This window comes from Battus philenor, unplaced genomic scaffold (genome assembly GCF_028537555.1).
Source record: "Battus philenor isolate CCGP_79_NKW_IND1 unplaced genomic scaffold, ilBatPhil1.0.hap1 SCAF_22, whole genome shotgun sequence".
NCBI classification, from domain to species: domain Eukaryota; kingdom Metazoa; phylum Arthropoda; class Insecta; order Lepidoptera; family Papilionidae; genus Battus; species Battus philenor.
Window position 1 is genome coordinate 4,553,545 of NW_027181685.1, and position 22,613 is coordinate 4,576,157.

A 22,613-nucleotide genomic window follows, 5' to 3' on the forward strand; every position below is an offset into this window, starting at 1 on the left:
TGACAATAAATTTAAAAATTACAATGTACTCAGTAGTAATAGCTCGCTTAAAAGTATAATCTGTCAAATCTTTTTGAGATTGATACACGTTTTGGACTTTCTGGACGACAGTGGGAATTGTTATAACACGTGATACTGCTTTACACAGGATATTTTTTTTTTCAACCGTGGCTAGAAGCGTTACAGAAGTTTCTTTCGCTGATTTTCATCAACCGCTGATAGTAAAGGTAGCCCGAAAGTGTTAAGAGAGCCCTAGAGGATCAGGTCGCATTTGTCTCCCTCTGGTAGGGTTTACATTATCCAACTAAAATCTTAATACCGGTATTTGATATTTTAAATTTGAAATACCGGGATACAGGTAATAAAACCGGTATTATTATTAATATATATATAATTTAGTAGTTATATTTTTACTTACCTCAGTTGTTATATTGTTTTGTTAACAAATAATATATGAAATCCAATATTGAATTCTTTGCTACATTTTACATATAATAGGCTGGTATGGTATTATACAATTAAAGAAGCAAACAATATAATTAAATTGAAAGTATTTATGAAATAATATTAATAACTTGCGTTTTGGTTATTAAAGTATGCTTTGTAGTAAAACTTTCGCTACATTCACAGCATAATATCGTTCAATTTTTTACTTGTAATTTTTAAATTGTTTAAGCAAATTAGCTGTAGTGTTACTGCTAATTTGCTTAAACAATTTAATAATTTCCGTGTTACATACTTTATGTATTTGTATAAACAAAACCTGTTCATTGGGCAGTAGACGTAAAACATAAACAATCGCTTTATAGTGCCGACACCGCCGCTTCTCGATGGTGCCATACTCGACTCCGTTTGTGTAATAAATGTGCCTGATATACATTTTAACAAAATCTCATTGTTTGTAAAAATTGCTTAAAAAATACTTGTTATTAATTAATATCATTTTAAATTGGATTTATATTGTGCATAAATTCAATTTTCATCAACTAATGTAATATCGAAATACCAGTATTTTTAAATAAATACTGGCTTTGAATACCGAACAAAAATTCCGGGATCCCGAATACTGGAATCCCGGAATCGCGGTATTGTAAACCCTTCTCTCTGGTACCCTTAAAACAGAATGCTAAAGGCGTACGAGTGACAACTCGAGCTGATATTCCCCCATGGGGTTCCCAGCGCCCGCTACAAGCACAGCACTATGCTGCGACTTCTTCGGAGGAAGCCTTTAAAGTTCTTTATTAAAAACAAGGTTTAGATTAGGAACTTCAGCGATCTGCTACTTCTAATCTACGAAATAAACACCTGATGGTAAAATATGGTAATTTTTAACTACTCCCTATTATCTACTTATGTCAAATGCTTCTTTCTACTTAACTCATAGTTGCAATTTCTTGATATGAACCATAAGATAAATGTGCGATTATCCAATAGTTTTTAACTAGATTTTCCTTATCACTTATTTATTATTACTTATTACTTACTATTATTTATTTCTATTTCAAAACTATCTTAAATCTACTTCTTTGAAATTAACCCCCTCTCAGAATAAGTGTCATTAAATCGTGACTTGTTTAAAAAGAAGATTGGAGAACTATTGACGAAAGATTTGATGAAATTATATGCACTTTACGTGCACATGTTTTATATAATATATGTATAAGTGTAATTTATGTACATCTTTCATCTTTCTCCTAATATTCAAGTATTTGTTAATTAGTAATTTCATCAGGTCACTTACACACCAGCCATCTTGTTATCTTTGTTGAACTCTCTAGGTTGAACGGTAGAGAATGCCTATAAATTTATATATTATAATAGTCTAAGTCCGGTATTACACAAAATGTAAATAAAATTAAATGATTATATATAATGAACATAATAAAAATATTTTAATACAGTATGCAGCGCATTACCACGTCGTCAGAGCTTGTGCCATAAAGTACTCTACTTCGTAATTCATCAGCTCTGTAATTTACTTGCTGCAATGTCCTTATCATCATATCAGCAGAACGGCCCCTACTGAAAGGCATAGCCCCCTGCCTTTCCATAGATCGCCACGATGACTACATGATCCAGAAATGATGAGGGAAGGATGGCGATGCATTCAATATGTGCGAGAAGTGAAGGAAATAAATACAGAAGAATATTCCAAAAAAACAACTTGCGTTTACATTAAAATGACCCTAAGTGAACTAAGATTTTCTATATGAAATCATATAAAAATCGAAGATACGCACCAAGGTCACGAAAATACTACTATTTTAAAAGAAAATTGAACATAATAAACATTTAAAAAAGAAAATATAACTCTGCCAATAAATAAATTGCCAATAAAAAAAGCCCTTTTTGTAACCAGAAACCACACACAAATCAAATTTATTATTCCCTTTTATAAAAGCCTAAAACGCTACATTACAACACACTGATCTCTAAAATTTCAACGCAAAGTAAAAATAATACTATTGTTGCGTTGATTTTTAGTTAGAGAGGGAATCCCCGAGTTTTAATGGCGTGGTGCAATTAGAGACAAAAATGTTGCCGTCCCTGTCTTAATTAGCCTTGGAGGAACGAGAGGTCCCAATATATGGGGCCATTCGAAAAAAATGCGCTGATGCCTGCACCATTACATATAAAACCATTGTATAATAGTTTGTATGCAGTACTGTGTTATGGTTCGAAGAGCACCGTAAATTAGACAGGCTGATGAGTACATTTGCATTGTGTGAAATGTGAACCTTGTGCCAACAACAACAACGTTCTGTTTATTTTATCTCTTTACCCAACTTGGGTTTTTTGTCTTATTCGTTCTGAACATTTAAACCGTAGGACGTCCATAGCCTTTATGTCTCCTCTAAGAGAACGAGTTGGAACCTTGCAAAGCTGGTCGGCTCGCTGATCTGTAGTCTCTACTCCAAAGCCTTATGGCCATCTATTCTCCGTGACATGTGGCCTGAACCCTTACACTTCAATTTCTCTTTTTAACCTCAAAAAAATCACATTGTTTAAAGACCAGGTTCGTATACGCCTCCAAATCTATTAATAGGTCTTAGTGTAATATGACAGACGTCGCGATATTTAGATTTTTAATGCACCTGTAATTCAAAGTTTTTTTTTTACTGTTTTATGAAATTTATCACATTTCTCGAGAATCGAACGTGCTACAGAAAATACATTTTTGTCGCTTTGCTTAAACCTATTTTATAGTAAGCGAAGCTCGAAGTTTTCCTGTGCAGCCTCGACTCTCGCCGCTTCATTTCACTGTACTTCTAAATTGAGAGGTCCTTACAATGCGTAGGGGTCTCCGGGAGGGGAACTCGGCTTATACAGTCACTAAATACTCGTTCAACATTCTGGTTGCTACTTTGTGTGGCTTAGTTTTTCCGTCAGAGACGACTAATTTTATCAATAAAACCATTTTTTTTTAAATTTCCTTAAGTAATAAAGTGTGTACCTAAAATAAATCTATTTTACATATTTTTATTATTTATTGTATATAAATACGTGAAGTGATGTTTAAAAACGGTATCATAACAAACATCTATAACATTTTTCATGCGTTTAATGGTATATGCACTGAAAGAACTGTATGACGCATTGTAGTGTCCCTGTTACTGTAAACAATGTACTGAACTAAATAAATACAACATAATAAAATCAATACAATTTGTGTCAATTTGTGTCATCAAAATTAATATTTCATTAAATAAATCGAACATATTGGTAATAAATTAACGATTGTTAAATATTTATTACATCAGGGGAATTAAAAATCAATTAGCATGAACCTGTTTAATAAATTATTAAAGTGATTTCGAATTAACAAAACTATTTTTTACTTCTTTTATAGTTGTTTAAATCAAAAATATTTTGAGTTTTCAATCAAACTCAAAATATTTTAATGATATAAGAGATTAAATGATATAAGAGTGGTTAAAATATTTTTATTTTCTTTTAACCAGGGTAGGATTGCTGTTATAAAACCAAAAACGAGTTAAACAAACTCTTGTATAAATTTTTAAATAATGATTCTGTTTTTAAAGACAAGAATTTTGAGTAACCACCGCTTAATAGGAAAGGTTTAATGTTCGTTTTTAATATTTTGTTGTTACAGAACAGTAACAACAAAAAATTATATTGTAAATTAACATTATTTTTTTGATTATTTGTTCAAACTTAAAAATATTAAGATGAAATAAACGGTATTGATTATTTATTCATGGAGTTTTTTATTATGGTTAACGGAAGAATACGGCAAGTATTAATTTTGACCTTGACGGCCGACAGTAAGCGAGCGTTCGTCGCGCCATCCACCCGTTCTTAGCAAAGTGGTGTTTTTATATAAAAAACTAATAGACTTCTACGACTTATAAGTGAATATTCAAAGTGTTAACAATATATTAATGGTAAACAATCGATTTATGAACTGTAAAATGTAAAGCTAATTAATATTAAAATTTAACTAACGAAAAAAATATGTAAAAATAAAACAACGGTGTAAAAGATATTAAAAAAGTAATATTACTTAATATCAATATTGAAATGTATGTTTAAATAAAATATACATTTTAATATTGATATTAAATACAATAGTTAATTGTACATAATATACAAAATAAGGATAAAAATGTTACACTTGTAATTAGAGACAAAACGCTTAATGGTACTTACTTCTACTTGCTAATCAGCGGGGCTACGTTACTTTACGTTTGTCTCCCGGACTATAGCTCTCTCGATAGTTCGTTGAGCAACAGTGATCACGCCGATAAGACTTACCAGAGAAAATTATGCATCTTATCTAACATTTGGTCCATAAAAAAACACCTAACTAAAAAAATTATTAAATATACAGAGACTCGTGTAAAGTCAGCCTAATACTGTCGAACGTGACTAACGATTACGTTTAGTCATGATAGGTCCCATTACAAGTTTCAGTGTAATTGCGAGCGAACTTCAATGATGGATATCTGTTTTGTTTATCTATAAATAAACAAAAATAAAAGCGTTTTAAACGTGCAAAGAAAATCATCAAGTGTTCCCACATGTTACCCACAACAGGTAAAATAAAACGATTTAATTAAAAATAAAAAAAAAGTTTCGTTACCATAGTGTAGTAGAATAGGGTATTTCAACGAGAACTGACTTAAATAATTCACAGTCACAACTGATGTATTATTTTAACAAAAAAATTTATAAGGAGAAAAAGTTTTTTTTGAATAACTCAATTTATCACAGTTAGGAGATTATTAATTATAGTTATAATTATAGACAATAAATTTTAAAATTACAATGTACTCAGTAGTAATAGAAGCTCGCTTGAAAGTATAATCTGTCAAATCTTTTTGAGATTGATACACGTTTTGGACTTTCTGGATGACAGTGGGAATTGTTATAACACGTGATACTGCTTTACACCGGATATTTTTTTTTCAACCGTGGCTAGAAGCGTTACAGAAGTTTCTTTCGCTGGTTTTCATCAACCGCTAACACTTTACAAAACGATAGTAAAGGTAGCCCGAAAGTATTAAGAGAGCCCTAGAGGATCAGGTGGTAGGGTTTACATTATCCAGCTAAAATCTTAATACCGGTATTTGATATTTTAAATTTGAAATACCGGGATACAGGTAATAAAACCGGTATTATTATTAATATATATATATAATTTAGTAGTTATATTTTTACTTACCTCAGTTGTTATATTGTTTTGTTAACAAATAATATAAGAAATCCAATATTGAACTCTATGCTACATTTTACATATAATAGGCTGGTAAGGTATTATATAATTAAAGAAGCAACCAATATAATTAAATTGAAAGCATTTATGAAATAATATTAATAACTTGCGTTTTGTTTATTAAAGTAAGCTTTGTGGTAAAACTTTCGCTACATTCACAACATAATATCGTTCAATTTTTTACTTGTAAACACTACAGCTAATTTGCTTAAACAATTTAATAATTTCCGTGTTACATACTTTATGTATTTGTATAAACAAGACCTGTTCATTGGGCAGTAGACGTAAAACATAAACAATCGCTTTATAGTGCCGACACCGCCGCTTCTCGATGGTGCCATACTCGGCTCCGTTTGTGTAATAAATGTGCCTGATATACATTTTAACAAAATCTCATTGTTTGTAAAAATTGCTTAAAAAATTCTTGTTATTAATTAACATCATTTTAAATTGGATTTATATTGTGCATAAATTCAATTTTCATCAACTAATGTAATACCGAATTACCAGTATTTTAACATAAATACTGGTTTTGAATACCGAACAAAAATTCCGGGATCCCGAATACTGGAATCCCGGAATCGCGGTATTGTAAACCCTTCTCTCTGGTACCCTTAAAAAGGAATGCTAAAGGCGTACGAGTGACAACCCGAGCTGATATTCCCACATGGGGTTCCCAGCGCCCGCTACAAGCATAGTGCTGCGACTTCTTCGGAGGAAGTTCTTTAAAGTTCTTTATTAAAAACAAGGTTTAGATTAGGACCTTCAGCGATCTGCTACTTCTAATCTACGAAATAAACACCTGATGGTAAAATATGGTAATTTTTAACTACTCCCTATTATCTACTTATGTCAAATGCTTCTTTCTACTTAAATCATAGTTGCAATTTTTTGATATGAACCATAAGGTAAATGTACGATTATTTAATAATCTTTAACTAGATTTTCCCTATTACTTATTTATTATTACTTACTATTATTTATTTCTATTTCAAAACTATCTTAAACTACTTACCTACTTCTTTGAAATTAACCCCCTCTCAGAATAAGTGTCATTAAATCGTGACTTGTTCAAAAAGAAGATTGGAGAACTATTGACGAAAGATTTGATGAAATTATATGCACTTTACGTGCACATGTCTTATGCAATATATGTATAAGTGTAATTTATGTACATCTTTCATCTTTCTCCTGATATTCAAGTATTTGTTAATTAGTAAATTCATCAGGTCATTTACACACCAGCCTTCTTGTTATCTTTGTACCTCTCTAGGTAGAACGGTAGAGAATGCTCATTAACTTATATATAATAATAGCCTAAGTCCGGTATTACACAAAATGTAAAAAGAGGAAATAATTATATATTAAGAACATAATAAAAATATTTAAGTACAGTATTCAGCGCATTACCACGTCAACAGAGCGTGTGCCATAAAGTACTCTACTTCGTAATTCATCAGCTCTGTAATTTACTTGCTGCAATGTCCTTATCATCATATCAGCAGAACGGCCCCTACTGAAAGGCATAGCCCTGCCTTTCCATAGATCGCCACGATGACTACATGATCCAGAAATGATGAGGGAAGGATGGCGATGCATTCAATATGTGCGAGAAGTGAGGAAATAAATACAGAAGAATATTCTAAAAAAACAACTAGCGTCTACATTAAAATGACGCTAAGTGAACTAAGATTTTCTATATGAAATCATATAAAAATCGAAGATACGCACCAAGGTCACGAAAATACTACTATTTTAAAAGAAAATTGAACAAAATAAACATTTAAAAAAGAAAATATAACTCTACCAATAAATAAATTGCCAGTAAAAAAGCCCTTTTTGTGACCAGAAACAAAAAAAAAAACATATTTATTATTCCCTTTTTAAAAAATCCTGAAACGCTACATTACAACACACTGATCTCTAAAATTGCAAAGCAAAGTGAAAATAAATCTATTGTTGCGTTGATTTTTAGTTAGGGAATCCCCGAGTTTTGATGGCGTGGTGCAATTAGAGACAAAAATGTTGCCGTCCCTGTCTTAATTATGCTTGGAGGAACGAGAGGTCCCAATATATGGGGCCATTCGAAAAAAATGCGCTGATGCCTGCACCATTACATATAAAACCATTGTATAATAGTTTGTATGCAGTACTGTGTTATGGTTCGAAGAGCACCGTAAATTAGACAGGCTGATGAGTACATTTGCATTGTGTGAAATGTGAACCTTGTGCCAACAACAACAACGTTCTGTTTATTTTATCTCTTTACCCAACTTGGGTTTTTTGTCTTATTCGTTCTGAACATTTAAACCGTAGGACGTCCATAGCCTATATGTCTCCTCTAAGAGAACGAGTTGGAACCCTGCAAAGCTGGTCGGCTCGCTGATCTGTAGTCTCTACTCCAAAGCCTTATGGCCTCTCTATTCTCCGTGACATGTGGCCTGACCTCTGCCACTTCAATTTCTCTTTTTAACCTCAAAAAAATCACATTGTTAAAAGACCAGGTTCGTATACGCCTCCAAATCTATTAATAGGTCTTAGTGTAATATGACAGACGTCGCGATATTTAGATTTTTAATGCACCTATAATTCAAAGTTTTTTTTTTACTGTTTTATGAAATTTATCACATTTCTCGAGAATCGAACGTGTTACAGAAAATACATTTTTGTCGCTTTGCTTAAACCTATTTTATAGTAAGCGAAGCTCGAAGTTTTCCTGTGCAGCCTCGACTCTCGCCGCTTCATTTCACTGTACTACTAAATTGAGAGGTCCTTACAATGCGTAGGGGTCTCCGGGAGGGGAACTCGGCTTATACAGTCACTAAATACTCGTTCAACATTCTGGTTGCTACTTTGTGTGGCTTAGTTTTTCCGTCAGAGACGACTAATTTTTATCAATAAAACCATTTTTTTTAATTTCCTTAAGTAATAAAGTGTGTACCTAAAATAAATCTATTTTACATATTTATATTATTTATTGTATATAAATACGTCAAGTGATGTTTAAAAACAGTATCATAACAAACATCTAAAACATTTTTCATGCGTTTAATGGTATTTGCACTGAAAGGAGAGAAATTATTATGCTCTTCATATCTGATGGAACTGTATGACGCATCGTAATGTCTCTGTTACTGTAAATATTGCACTGAACTAAATAAATACAATATAATAAAATCAATGCAATTTGTGTCGATTTGTGTCATCAAAATTAATATTTCATCAAATAAATCGAACAAATTGGTAATAAATTTACGATTGTTAATACCAGGGGAATTAAAAATCAATTAGCATGAACCTAATCATTAAATTATTAAAGTGATTTCGAATTAACAAAACAATTTTTTTTCTTTTATCGTTGTTTAAATCAAAAAATATTTTGAGTTTGATTGAAAGATATAAGAGTGGTTAAAATATTTTTATTTTCTTTTAACCAGGGTGGGATTGCTGTTGTAAAACCAAAAACGAGTTAAACAAACTCTTGTATAAATTTTTAAATAATGATTCTGTTTTTAAAGACAAGAATTTTGAGTAACCACCGCTTATTAGCAAATATTCAGTGTTCGTTTTTAATTTTTCGTCTTGTTTAGTAATAACAAAAAATTATATTGTAAATTAACATCATTTTTTTGATTATTTGTTCAAACTTAAAAATATTAAGATGAAATAAACGGTATTGATTATTTATTCATGGAGTTTTTTATTATGGTTAACGGAAGAATACGGCAAGTATTAATTTTGACCTTGACGGCCGACAGTAAGCGAGCGTTCGTCGCGCCATCCACCCGTTCTTAGCAAAGTGGTGTTTTTATATAAAAAAACTAATAGACTTCTACGACTTATAAGTGAATATTTAAAGTGTAAACAATATATTAATGGTAAACAATCGATTTATAAACTGTAAACGCATTTAACATCTACATATTTGTGATATCCGTACCATTTTATGCGTTTTCCGATACCATTGCTCGATGTGTCTGCCATGGACCCCGTGCGCATGTGCGAAATAACTCCAGAAAATTGCGACTCCACAAAAAGTAATATGCGGACGTCTGTGCGGTGACCTACATATTTCGTTGGATTATAGCGACGTGTTTACAACAGGTGTACCCTAAGGTACAAAATTTGTAAATTTACGTAATTTAAAACTAATTTAAAACGATATTTCTTTTTGTTACAAAAGTTTATGAAAGGTGTAAAATGTGAATCATATTCAAAACCCAAAATACAAAGATTATATTATTAAAAATATTGTGAAGAATCGTTATAAATAAAATCCTATACAGAGGCTTTAATTACTCAGTTATTTAGGTTTCCATTCCTTTTTTTGGATATTTATTTATCATAGTTGCTTATAAGTACATTTAACAATTTTTTTACACAGTTATTACATAAATGCTTATCAAAACTGTTTCTATTTCACATTATAGGACGTACGAGATTTTATCTATAATGTGGCTGCCAGATGTGGGCATAATAGGGACCTCATTGTCTGGCACAGAAGTGGGCGTAGCTAGAGGAGTGTTCTTTACCTGCACTGGACATGCAGTCCGATTTCACCCCGCGTACCGCGAAGATTACATTATTTTAACGACCACGCATAATAGTACAGTTAGTGTTATTTATAAAATAGTTATAGTCATATGTAAGTTTAATACATTTCAGTCTTGGTTATAGATTTATGTAAATTCAACCGTGAGAAGATTGGGACATTTAATATTTTAGTGATTATTGATATTTACAATAAATAAGGAAACTCTGTACAAAATTGTTTATCCAGTTTTGCAGTATTGGTTGTGTTTGACCTAGTGTCTTCGTGACTTACGTATTAAAACAAGTTATTATCCTCTATAATTAAAATGTGATGTTTGACAATATGTTTCTTTATGTTTATGTTTTTGTACTAAGTGTAGTTTTTCGATCATTGGTACGTTAGATACACTAGAAACACTAGCACTATATTCAGGGTGATTAGTACGCATTTCAGTACCTTCAAGTATACATAGTGATTGGTTACAATTGTAAAAGCTTAAAAGAGGTGAATAAATAGCACATTTGCCATTAAAGTTTCAAAGCATTTAGGCCCATTTGCAATCGACCTGTATAAAGTGATCAATCCCGAAAACGTAAATTGGAATGCGACAGCCTAATAACTTCTGGCAGTACAAAGTCTGCAGGAAACATTAATTTTTGGAAAGTACCATACTTTAGTTGACAAGAAATGAGTTATACATTTATCCCTTGAAGCCTTTTACACCTGTAACCAATCAACCTGTATATAATAGATTTCCACCTATATACATACTTTACAGGATATTTCTAAAACCGTTTGGCAGAATATTCCTTTTGTCGAAAAGAGATCAACTAAAAACGGATAACCAAATTCCATCGGCAATAGTTTGAGTCGGCGTTTATATTTTCAGGTGAATTTTTAAATAGCTATATTGCAAATATTAGCATTAGGCAGCTAGACAGCTTAATTTACTATTTCTATCCATATTTTACGTAACATTTTTATGTTTAATTAGCATAGTAGTAGGACTTGTGATTCATCACTTATGTTTGCTTAGACGAGTTGGTAGGGGAGGAAGATTAGCGAAAGATAGATATATTGACTAAATTTGTAATTTTATACCGTGATAGCGATCCTATATGTTGTTAAACGGTAAATAAGGGTTTTAGATCGAAAATCCGACGTCAAATATAGATTAAAAAGAATCTGACAATGAACAACAAAAAAGACCATAAAGGATTCGATTTTCAAAAATAAAATGTCTGCCACTCTTCTCGGTGACATATTCAGGTATTTTGTAAATCGATAAACGGAACGTTCATAACAAATTGTACACGTGATTATTAAATAGAAAACCCTAACACGTGAATCCCTATGAATAAAAAATAATTAGTCACGCGTTAAAGTACTGTCACGTAATAAAAATATGATACAAAATCCATCGTTCTTAGTTTTTTTTTTAATAGAAATATCTTTTATTTTTGTTTTTAAAAATGAATGTCTGTCTGTCTTTACTCGATAGATTCAAAAACCATACACCCAATCGCCGTGAAAATTGGGTAGTTTATATGGTATATTGTTTTTTATGAGTTTATGTTTGAGCTATCTTTTTTATTGTTTTAATTACTTGCAAAACACAGCAACGCGTCAATAGGTACACCTAGTTATTCAATAAAAATAATGTTCATAAAGTCTATTCCTTTATGACAATTTGTACCACGTGTAATCCTAGTAATTGTTCTACACTCATCGCCCTTTAACCTGCTGTTGATTACACCTATTCTTTAATTAGCGAGGTTATTGTCAAGGAAAGAGCTTATGTACAGTGCACCTTCACTAATATATGACGTATCACTTTTAATAAATGACAAAAGATTTATTCTATTCTTTAGGATTTCGTCTTTACCGAGATCTAATTGGTATATATAGTATAGCGTTTGGCTAAGTTGACTCACAATAGTGACTCAATATTTACCCCACGCATATGAGCACATTACTATTGTTGGTAACGACTGTACATCTAACCTTGAAAAGACTTAATACAACCAAATTCAAAGCGCAACGGACACTGTTAGAAACTAAGTAGAATTAAAGGGATTAAAGGGTCAAGGATACTATATTAAACGATGACATTTGACTTTTATAAATTACCAGCTCGTGTGACCAATTCGAACCGTTGTCTTATCTTCCACGGAGTACAGGAAGCGACGTGGGTAGGCAGTTCCCTATAGGTGAACTGATGAAATAGTCAAGATGGCAGAAAATAGCTGGATGTAACGCAAGACCGGTCATCGTGGTGATGTTTGGGGAAGTCTATGCTTTTCTATGGGCACCTATAGGCCGACATGAATTTGATGATTGAGTTTGAACTTCGAAAAGCCTATAGTTTGCGTGAATTACTATAACAATTTATAAAAAAAAATTGAAGTATATACAATGAAATATGAATATTTTATTATCAAACACACTGAAAGATTACATCACTCGTACTGTGCCAGCGCGGTTTTTCATAGCCCTTACCCCTATCTTACAGCATATTATACAGGCCTCAACAGCTGCTTCGGACGAAAGAAATTCTTTGAGATACGTGTTTTAAATATACGCCACTAACTATAACACTGATTATGTACACTTTACTTGCAAGAAGAAATTTTCTTTTAAATAGTCGCTTATTTATTTAAGACGGTGAGTTCCGCCGTCCAATAATATCACTTTTTTGTGTCTAAATACCAGGGCCTCATGATCTTTAGGTGGCTTTAAAACTTGTTTTGTATAACACAGTATATTTCCTCGTTTACAATTAACAATATTATATTCGTATAGATTACAAATTGTTTTATCTATATTTTTAATTAAACTATGTTTCTATATTTTTACTCACATTTGCCGAACATGAATATGACGCGAGGTGTTTTGATTTATGGTTAGTGTATCAAACAATATTATGACAGGTTTCGAGATCGTGTGACTAATTTGAACCTTTGTTTTGTTTTATGCGGTGTACTGGTCTGTGTATTCGGCTGCCTGTTGTGACTGTCAGTGATTGTTCGACGATATACGTAAATGGTCACTAAATATGCTAATGCGAGGTATAAATTCTGCTAACGCTACCACTACTTGAACTACCACTATTAATGTTATCTATTTATTTGAAGAGTGAGTTAATCCTTTCCTCATACGAATGTTGACCGGTGTTCTTTTGTTTTTAGACTTTTGTCTTTGTTTACATTATCAAGTAAAGCATATAGTGTCATCATATAAACCAGCGTTTACGTATATACTGGTGATTCGTTATAGGTGTAAAAGTTTTAAAGAGGTGAAAATATATGGAGCGCATGAATGCAGTGTAGTGATGCGAATTTTGGAAAATGTTTACTCTATTACTACTACGTTGTTTATTATTTCCGAAAAAATAGATTTTTGGATACTGAATGAGATATACATCCTCGGTTTTGAAGGTTTAATACCTCTAACAGATCAACTTATATATATATATATATATATATATATATATATATATATATGGTCAAAAGCATATGAACATGCTCCTATATAAGTTACAATATATTCGGAGATGTTTAGTGATCGGATTTATTCAGATGATTCAGATTACTAACTATTAAAATTCACCTCTTTAAAGCTGTTAAACATATAACCACAGAGTTTGTATACTTGAATTAATTAGTGAATAAACGGTACCACCGAATTGCGTACTAAAATAATAACTAAAGATTTTTTTGCATCATTTACAAGTTCAATGTAAACAAGTTGTATTATATATATAGTATATATATTATATAGTAAATCTTATAATTATTTCGTTTAGAAAGGAAATCGGATGTACAACGAATTGCGTACTAACTAACTAACTAACTAACATAGATAGAAAATAGCTATAAAATATTTACACCGTGCCCTAGATAGTTCTTAACGCCGCACCGACTACGCTTGAAATAACCATTGAAAAGTAAATAAAGATGAAGTGCCGGCTTCCACAAAGTTGATTCGAGAGATTGATTAGCGACTATAGGTAATAAAATCATTAGTAATTTTATAAAAGGCATTACATACCTTGTTAAAAAGCATGCAAATTTGTTGCAAATAGTACTGACGGTTTTATATCGATGAAGAAACATAAAAACTTTTATTTCATTAAGGTTAACTCATTTTTTGATTAACTTTTGTATTTCAATTTGATAGCCTGTGTTAGTATAAGGTCTGAAAAACTTGTTCTAGGAAGTTTGAGACTAGCTTTCGTCGCTCACTACGCGGCGTGAGGCATCTTCGTAACTCCTTTAGGAACTTTTTTATTCTTTCCTCAGTCTCTTGCGTCGTGCTATTTTGGATAGCCCGTCACAGAGTATGTCTGGTGATTTATAATACACCTGAAACCTTCGTGGTGCTATCACGATAATTTGAGACCACGTTATTCGTTGGCCTCAGAGCCTCGGAAGCTTGATAAATTATAGGATTCCCGTGATAGAGATATGCGACTCCTATTCGTAAGCCCGCCTCTGTGTTAAAGGCGATATTTCCGAGCGGGATCCGTCCTTTGTCGATCCCTTTTGTCTGCCTCCTTGTGGACCATGACGGTTCAAGAGGAGAAGGTCAGGACCTAATTACCTGCCGAGTAGAGCTGATGCGACTGCGGATACGAATAGATGCTGTACGATCCCATCCACTCTCATCCGTTGCTCCGACTGCCACACCGGGCATTCCGAAATTACAAAACATAAGATCTTACCTTAATAAGACCGTACCATCTTCATTACAAAACCTTTGTTTAAATAGTTCTGTCATAACACTATATATCTTTTGCAGAAACAACACATATATATCTTTCGTAATTAAGTTAAAAATAATGATTAGTATTGTTGAAACTTGTATCATTATTATAAAAATTGTAATTATTTTTCACACCGAACGATACCTTTCTTAATATTTTTGATACTTATCAATTGAATAATATAGTGGTTATTTGGGTGTTCGGTGACAGAATTTGGATTTTAAATTCATATAAAAATATTATAATGAAACACTTATTTCATTGAAAATAAAAAGGTAACTATGCGGATTTCAAAAATCATAAAAATTCGCACAAATAACAACACTAGCGGTTCCCCTTTCCGCTCCCTTGTCTAACGGTTACGAAAAAATTTCAATTAAAAATCTGAATACTGCTATGGGTCAACCTATATATAAAAGTTTTGCAACTACAACACAGCTTTAATTATGTATTTGTTTTTAATTTCATTTGCCTTCAGAATAGAGTGAACCATCACTGTCCAGCATAGTCACAGTCTTTGAATCAAAAGTCAAATCTATAATGTCCAGTGGAAGGCATATTTTCGAAAGATTGACACTAACAAGTGACTAGACTGGCATAAAATGATGTTTGTTTGCAATCTCGAGGCGAGTTAGTTTTCTTGCATAAAAATGTTATTTTTTTTGTTTAAAGGTGCTCCAATTAATGCTTCTCGTCGCACCAATGTCTATCTACACCGAGCAGCGCGGGGAGCGCCTGAACATGTCGCAGCAGACATGCCTTTATTTACCCCGCTTCGATTTCGTTTCTCTTCGATCCTGATTCAGACAACTTCTTATAAGTTTTTTTTATCCGTCGTCGCTATCGGGATCATTATTTCTATATTCTTTATTCAAATACTGAACAAAGAAGACTATTCACCTATCAGCGATAGCTATGTACAAGAGGCACTTGAAAACATCGCACAAGACTCGAGGTATGCGGAGGTGTACAGGAAAAAGGACCGGCTGCCTGCCGGCATTAAGTACATTTTGTTGTGGACACAGAAAGATTACGAGCCGTTCCCCCGCCTGGGGGAGGGACAACGTGCATTTATTAAAAACAATTGTCCTATGAGTAATTGTTATGTCACCGATGACAAATTCTTTTTCGGTGGCAACATAACTAAATTCGATGCCATAGCGTTCAACGGAAGGAACATAGACCACCTGTCGCAGTATGGACTCCCAAAAAATCGAACACCGCATCAAAAATATATATTTTTTAATATGGAATCATCGGACAATTATCCAATTTGCAACGAGATATTTAATGGTTATTTTAATTGGACGGCAACCTATAAGTTAAATTCCGACATTCCGTTCCCTTATATACAAATAAGAAACCGTAAAGGAGAGGTCGTGGGACCGAAACCGGATATGAAATGGGACGAGAAACTAGTAATTCATGAAGATTTAACGTTTATACAGAATAAGAGTAAAGCAGCGGCATGGTTTGTCTCACATTGTTCAAGCAGAAGTGAAAGGAAAAAGTTGGTGAAGGTACTCCAGAAGTATTTAGATCCGTACGGATTGAGTATAGATATTTATGGAGGTTGCGGGCCCTTGAAATGTCCTAGAAATGCTAAGAAAAGTTGTGACGATATGTTGGAAAGAGATTATTTCTTTTATTTGTCTTTAGAAAATTCATTTGCAGAAGATTATGTGACAGAGAAACTATTGACCGCTTTACATCATAACACGATACCGATTGTGTACGGCGGCGCAGACTACTCAAGGTATAGTATTAATATCAATAACAATTCAATGAAATAATAAAGAACAAGCAAGCGATGACACGTGTCTTTGTTTGGGCAATCACACGTTTTGTTATTACTTATTATCTTCATTAGCATTGTTGTACAAATTTGTTTTAACTAACATGGTTAGTTTAGCACGACACTAACTGTGCGTGCGGGGTTAAAAAAATTAATCAACTAATAAAAAGATAGAGTAAATTTTTTAAAACATTTATTGTTATGGCATTAAGACCACTTTACCTTTGTCAATGTTGGCAAGTTTAGATTAACAGATTTTCTCCGAGCTATGCTTGGAGCTTTGCTGCGAGATCAAATGAGATAAAAAACCATAAGAATCTAGGTCGCGAAGTTATCTCGAAATATTACAAATATAAAGTGGGTGGTTGGGTACAAGCAAGCAGGGAAAGATCGATAATTGTGGTGTTCTTTGGGGAGACCTATCGGGAGCGTCTATCAACTTACATGATGATGATGAGCCTAAATAGATGATCACGTTTTTTTGGAACGGACGGATTTGCAGATTCCGCAGGTTTAAGGTGCCGGAGCACAAAGGGCGCTTAGCCCAAGAGCTCTTTTAAGGTAGCAAAGGTTGTCAGGCATTTAGCGGCTCAAACCGGGGGCTTCGCTTTGGGACGCTAAATGCTAAATACACTATTTTACCGAAAGGCAGCATTATACGCTGAAGGATTTCATCACATCAGTAGGACCGTTCTCATTTTTCCTTGCTTGCCTGTTCTTCGTGGAGAGGGCTTATAAACATCGATGATGGTAAAACTAATTAATGGAAATAGATTATTACCATGATTAAGCAAAAACATGAGGGCTTTTAAGTAGCGGCGGTAGGTTTTACCTACCTATAACTCACCGTGTTTTTATTTTTAAAGAACGTATCCATAACGCTTTGACGGAATTAATAATAAGGTCTTTCAGTACCATGAATTATGAACCAAAAACTGTTAGAAATTTATTATTATTATTAATTTTAAGTTTTTCTTCAGGTTTCTTCCTCCAAACACTTATTTGGACGCTTTGAAGATGAGACCAAGTGACTTGGCGGCTACGATGTCCCGTTTGACGCTCTCTCCGGAATTATTTAGTCAATATTTTAGATGGAAATCCCAGTATACGTACCTGGACCCATCGACCTCGGATAGCGTATGCGAGTTGTGTGCCGCTCTGAATAACGACACGATGATGCGACGACCCACTGTCTACGAGGATTTTAGAAGTTGGTGGAACCCGAACTATAGAGATCGATGTTAAAGTTTCCTAATAGTTTTTACCGTTTAGAGTATTATATTTTGTTTATAATACTATGTGATGCAAGAACCAAAGGTTTTGTACTTATATTTGTATCGATAATTCGTTGTTGATTTGCTAGATTTTTTTTTTGAGTTTTCAGTTCACTGCCGTCCAAATCCATAGTGGTGCTAAGATTTATAATAAGACAGAAAATAACATAGTACATAGTAACAAAGTAACATAGTACATTTTAACATACATTGTGTGTAAGTTAAAATTACATTCAAAATATATTCTTTTTCTTTTATTGCAAAGGAGTAAATAACCACCTATTTAAGCAGATAATAGCTTGTTATTTTTATACTTTATTTTTATTAGATCGAATATACTACATAACAATTGATAAGTGAAAAGAGATTTATTTTTGTAATTTAAATTACAATTTTATTGGTAACTAAACATTATTTAATTTGTATTAATAATTTTATAACAGTTTTTCTATTATATATTGTCTATAGTTTATAAAAAGCGCAAAACTTTTAACTTTGTTCGTTGATGTTGGAAAGAGTTGAAGTATAACTCAATATTGGACGGCAGTATGTTGAATGTACAACATTGTTCACTGACAAATATCGTGTTTATTTGTTAAGTTTCACTTTTTATTTTAGATTGTTGGTGTATTGTTATTTCTCCAAAGATTGTTTTAATTATAAAGATAAGCATGTAAAATTTGTTGTTAAAATAATTCGGAAAAACTGTAGGGGAGCAACGGGCTATGCAAGTAAATCATTGTACTGTTAAAGGTTTCTTTAATTATAAAAGATATATTTTGAAGATGCGTGTTTTCAGTGTATCACTTTACTATTTATAGTAACAGTGTTCGAATATCACAATTTTGTTATTGTTTTATGGTTTTATTACAATATTAAATTACCTCAGGTATCTAAGCCGTAAATTGGTGTTCTTTGAATTCGAGGAAACACTACCACAACATGTTTAACTATTTGCTTTGTTTTACCGAAATAAGTATAATTGGTGGATCTGAAAATTGATTTTTTTTTTAAATTAAACGTTATGTTAGAAATTACGATAAATAATTGACCAAAAAATCAGGTTTCGTCGAGTTAAATATCAAAATTTTGATTAACTCGCATGTGCTAGATGATTTTTATGTTTACAAATATTTAGTTGATTATAATGTTATTTTGTTATTGCTTTAATTCTTGTTTTTATAATAATAATAAACATAATTAATGACAAAAAATTTTAAATGCAGTATTGTTTAAAACTTGTTCTCAAAAATTTGCATTACTAAAACTCTATTTTAATATATGTTACATTCATATATTAAAATGTCGTAGTTAGACATAAATGTGTCACATTCTTTTATAATACAGTTATGTATGAAAATTCTGCAATTAATTTACACGTCAGATAAAAAATTAACTTCTGTTCTGAAATTAACTGTACAATTTATTAAGAAATAATTTAGGTACATTACTAAGTGCTGTAAATGTGAATCAAATATTGCATATTCTTAACCAAATTAAGTTCTCCTTTATGAGACCTATCTGGTCATATTTAGCGCAAAACATTATGGATTTACGTAAGTGTGCAATGCGAAATAGCTATTTATGATGATTCAACATTAATGACAATTTATTTTGCTTTGAAACGGATCTATTATTATTTAATTATGCGATAATAATTATTGTGATTTACTAAATTTATTGAATCATTTTATTAGTTTATCTTATTTATGTTTATTTACAAATCACAATAAAATTACAAAAGAGAAAATTATGCAGTATGCAACTGTTTTTAGACGTGTAAAATGTTATAGTATTTATATTGTTATAAAAGATAAATGTCTTTTCGAGTAAGTTGATTATACCTGATATTATATTAAAAATAAAGTTAATTAAAGATTAATTTAAATTAAAAAGAAATTGTGATTGAAAAAAAAAGGATATTATTTACTATGTATTTCTTTCTGGCATTTTTGGAGATCTAATAAGAGATCACTCTGTATTATTTGTGTTATGATAGTTATTAGGGGTATTTTTTGAATAACACAGACAATAATATGAAAATGACAAAATGTTCATGATAATGTAATCAAAATTGTTTGTTAGTCCTTGTTTTATTCTTGAAGTTACATAGACCACTCTACCAGTGTGCTTGGTCGGTAGGGTAGAGTTTGAGGTGCCTTTACCGCAAAATACTATCTTTGTATCGTGGGAAAATCTTTCAAGGAATTCCCATTGGTTGTGTCGGTCTTTGACGCTTTTTTTTGAAATGACGGTAACGTCTTTGCGGTATGGAACAGTAGTTTCTTCGACATTGCCGAGTGCCTCAGCGACTTGTGTTCCAGTCCTCTTTCATTAATCAAAAAGATGCGAGTGGATCCCCCATAATAATACTTCCTAACGTTCAATCTATCTGGTTCGACCACTTACAGTTTATAGTATTTTATTCCAGCATGTGAATATATTAAGTATATATTACGAGTATTTTTAATGAGTGAATTTGTTGACTGTCGGTATTCTCAGTTTTTAAGCTATTGTATCTCTGTTAAACAACACTTTAATAAGATCTAATTAATGATTGTTCCATGACTCCATATGGTCGCGACTTGGTAAAGAACCTTCTGTGTGTGCTGTGTAAACTCGTTAAAGCGTCCGTATCTGCATTTATACATTTAATTTTTACCTCTGCAAAAGTTGTTCTTTGTGCTATTTTTTATATATATTATACCTAAAATTGTCGTCCAACCAATATTAACTATATACATTTTTTTGGAATTTTGAATAATCCATTTTTATGTAGAAATCACTTATTTTAAAAAAAGAATATGTATTAGAAATATGCCAAGTCTTACAGGAGAATGTTATTATTCTATATCTAGAACTTACACGTCTTTCAATATAGTTAATATTGGTATGACAGCAAAGATAAGTTTATTTAAAATTGTATTAGATTTAAAAAAAAATCTCCTGTTAATTCTAAGATTGCTGTTGTTAATCGTGTCTGTCTTGTAAACAAAGCCTTATCTAGTTAAAGTAAATGTGTGATAATATTTGTTGTTGTATATGATTGTATTTAAATAAATCAATAAACATTAAATGTATAAGTTGATCATTATTTATGTCCTAGAATAAATTATGAACGGACGAAACATGAAGTTATCCTAGTAATAATCTAAATATCTATATTTATTTATATATATATATATATATATATATATATATATATATATATATATATATATATATATATATATAGGAAATGTATTATGAGAGATGGTTGCAGTCATCATTCAGTATTACAAGTTTTTGGTGAAGGGATCTATTGAAATTTTAATTAGAATTTGTACTGTATACTGATTTTGAAACGAAATACCAGTAATTTAAAAGTCAATACTGACTAGTGTTTATGATGGTATGACAATATTCAGGAAAGATCAATAAGTCAAAGTGACCTTTAAACACCTAACAACGACGTATTAGCTACCGATAATTTATTAACAAAAGTGGTGGTAACGTTTAAAGCGAATACAGCTTTATTGAATTCAGACACTGAATCCGACATAGGGGAGATAAAGTATACACTTAGTATATAAACTAGACGTAAATTGTGACATATAGAAACATGACATAGAGGTCCAGTAAACATATTAGACATGGAAAAAAAACCATAGCAAGGAGATCAAAATGTTGCACGTAATGTCACTTAAGTTAAACTCATACGACTGCATTTTTAACAAGTTTTTATTCCTAATCAACAATATATTCAACTTCGTAATTAATAACCTTTTGCAATCTAGAATAAAAATTTTCAATGCCAGAGCGGTAAAATCATTCTGTTTTTCTGTAAAATATGTAGACAGAAACGACATTACTCTCCGGTCCCCCTAATACTTATTTTATCACTACTGTTTCTACGAGATTTTTTAAGTTAGAAAATGCGATACGATACGATAGTAGTTCGCTTTAAATTATTATGGGTAACCCTGGCTTTAGAATTAGTAATCCTTATTTCAAAGATTTGTTTTTTAAGACCTCTTTTAAGGTAGCGAAGCTCAATTGCTTCTGCAGGAGTCTCGGGTCTGGCCGCTGCTACTACCACTTTTCCGGATTGGAAGGCTGCTGAGCTTTTAGCTTTTATGAGCCAGTACGGCGCCGGCATCGTACGAAGTAACATTCTAACGTGTCTGCACTGCGCTTGAACGTTATAACTTCGTTGGCGAACTATTCGTCTTTAGTAATCTTTTATAATTTTCTCATCGGTCACGTGCCAAAAACGCGACCACGCACTGATAGAGAGAATTTCTTTCGCAGTGCCGATCTCATGATATTTTTGATTTCTTACTTTTTTATTTTAATTTATCTTATATATGCAAATGGTACTTAAATAGTAACATTTGAATCCTTTTTACACAAATAAATTACTAAAAAGAAAGTTGGCTTCTGACATACTCCCATGGTCAAGATACTGTATAGCTGTTACATTGCTTCGGTTGATACTTCATACAGCCCAAGGGTCTCTACGAAGGGTC

General features: G+C 32.0%; 1 protein-coding gene across 3 annotated transcripts; it reads left to right on the forward strand.

Moving 5' to 3' along the window:
* Positions 1 to 5,010: 5,010 nt before the first annotated feature.
* On the forward strand, positions 5,011 to 18,272 carry LOC137923776 (alpha-(1,3)-fucosyltransferase C-like). 3 transcript variants are annotated; one of them, XM_068767045.1, is made up of 3 exons: positions 5,011 to 5,058; positions 15,709 to 16,792; positions 17,812 to 18,272. In XM_068767045.1, the coding sequence occupies exons 1-3, from the start codon at positions 5,043 to 5,045 to the stop codon at positions 18,074 to 18,076; spliced, it is 1,365 nt and encodes a 454-aa protein (XP_068623146.1). In that variant the 5' UTR covers positions 5,011 to 5,042; the 3' UTR covers positions 18,077 to 18,272. The 3 variants fall into 3 exon arrangements, with proteins under 3 accessions (XP_068623146.1, XP_068623147.1, XP_068623148.1); XM_068767046.1 differs by lacking the exon at positions 5,011 to 5,058 and adding an exon at positions 9,545 to 9,853; XM_068767047.1 differs by lacking the exon at positions 5,011 to 5,058 and adding an exon at positions 11,129 to 11,160.
* The last annotated feature ends 4,341 nt before the right edge of the window (positions 18,273 to 22,613 follow it).

Bases quoted from the DNA above. Each gene is read 5' to 3' on its own strand.
- LOC137923776 (XM_068767045.1), top strand. The intron at 16,793-17,811 runs GTATAGTATTAA...GTTTTTCTTCAG, and splicing joins GGCGGCGCAGACTACTCAAG to GTTTCTTCCTCCAAACACTT.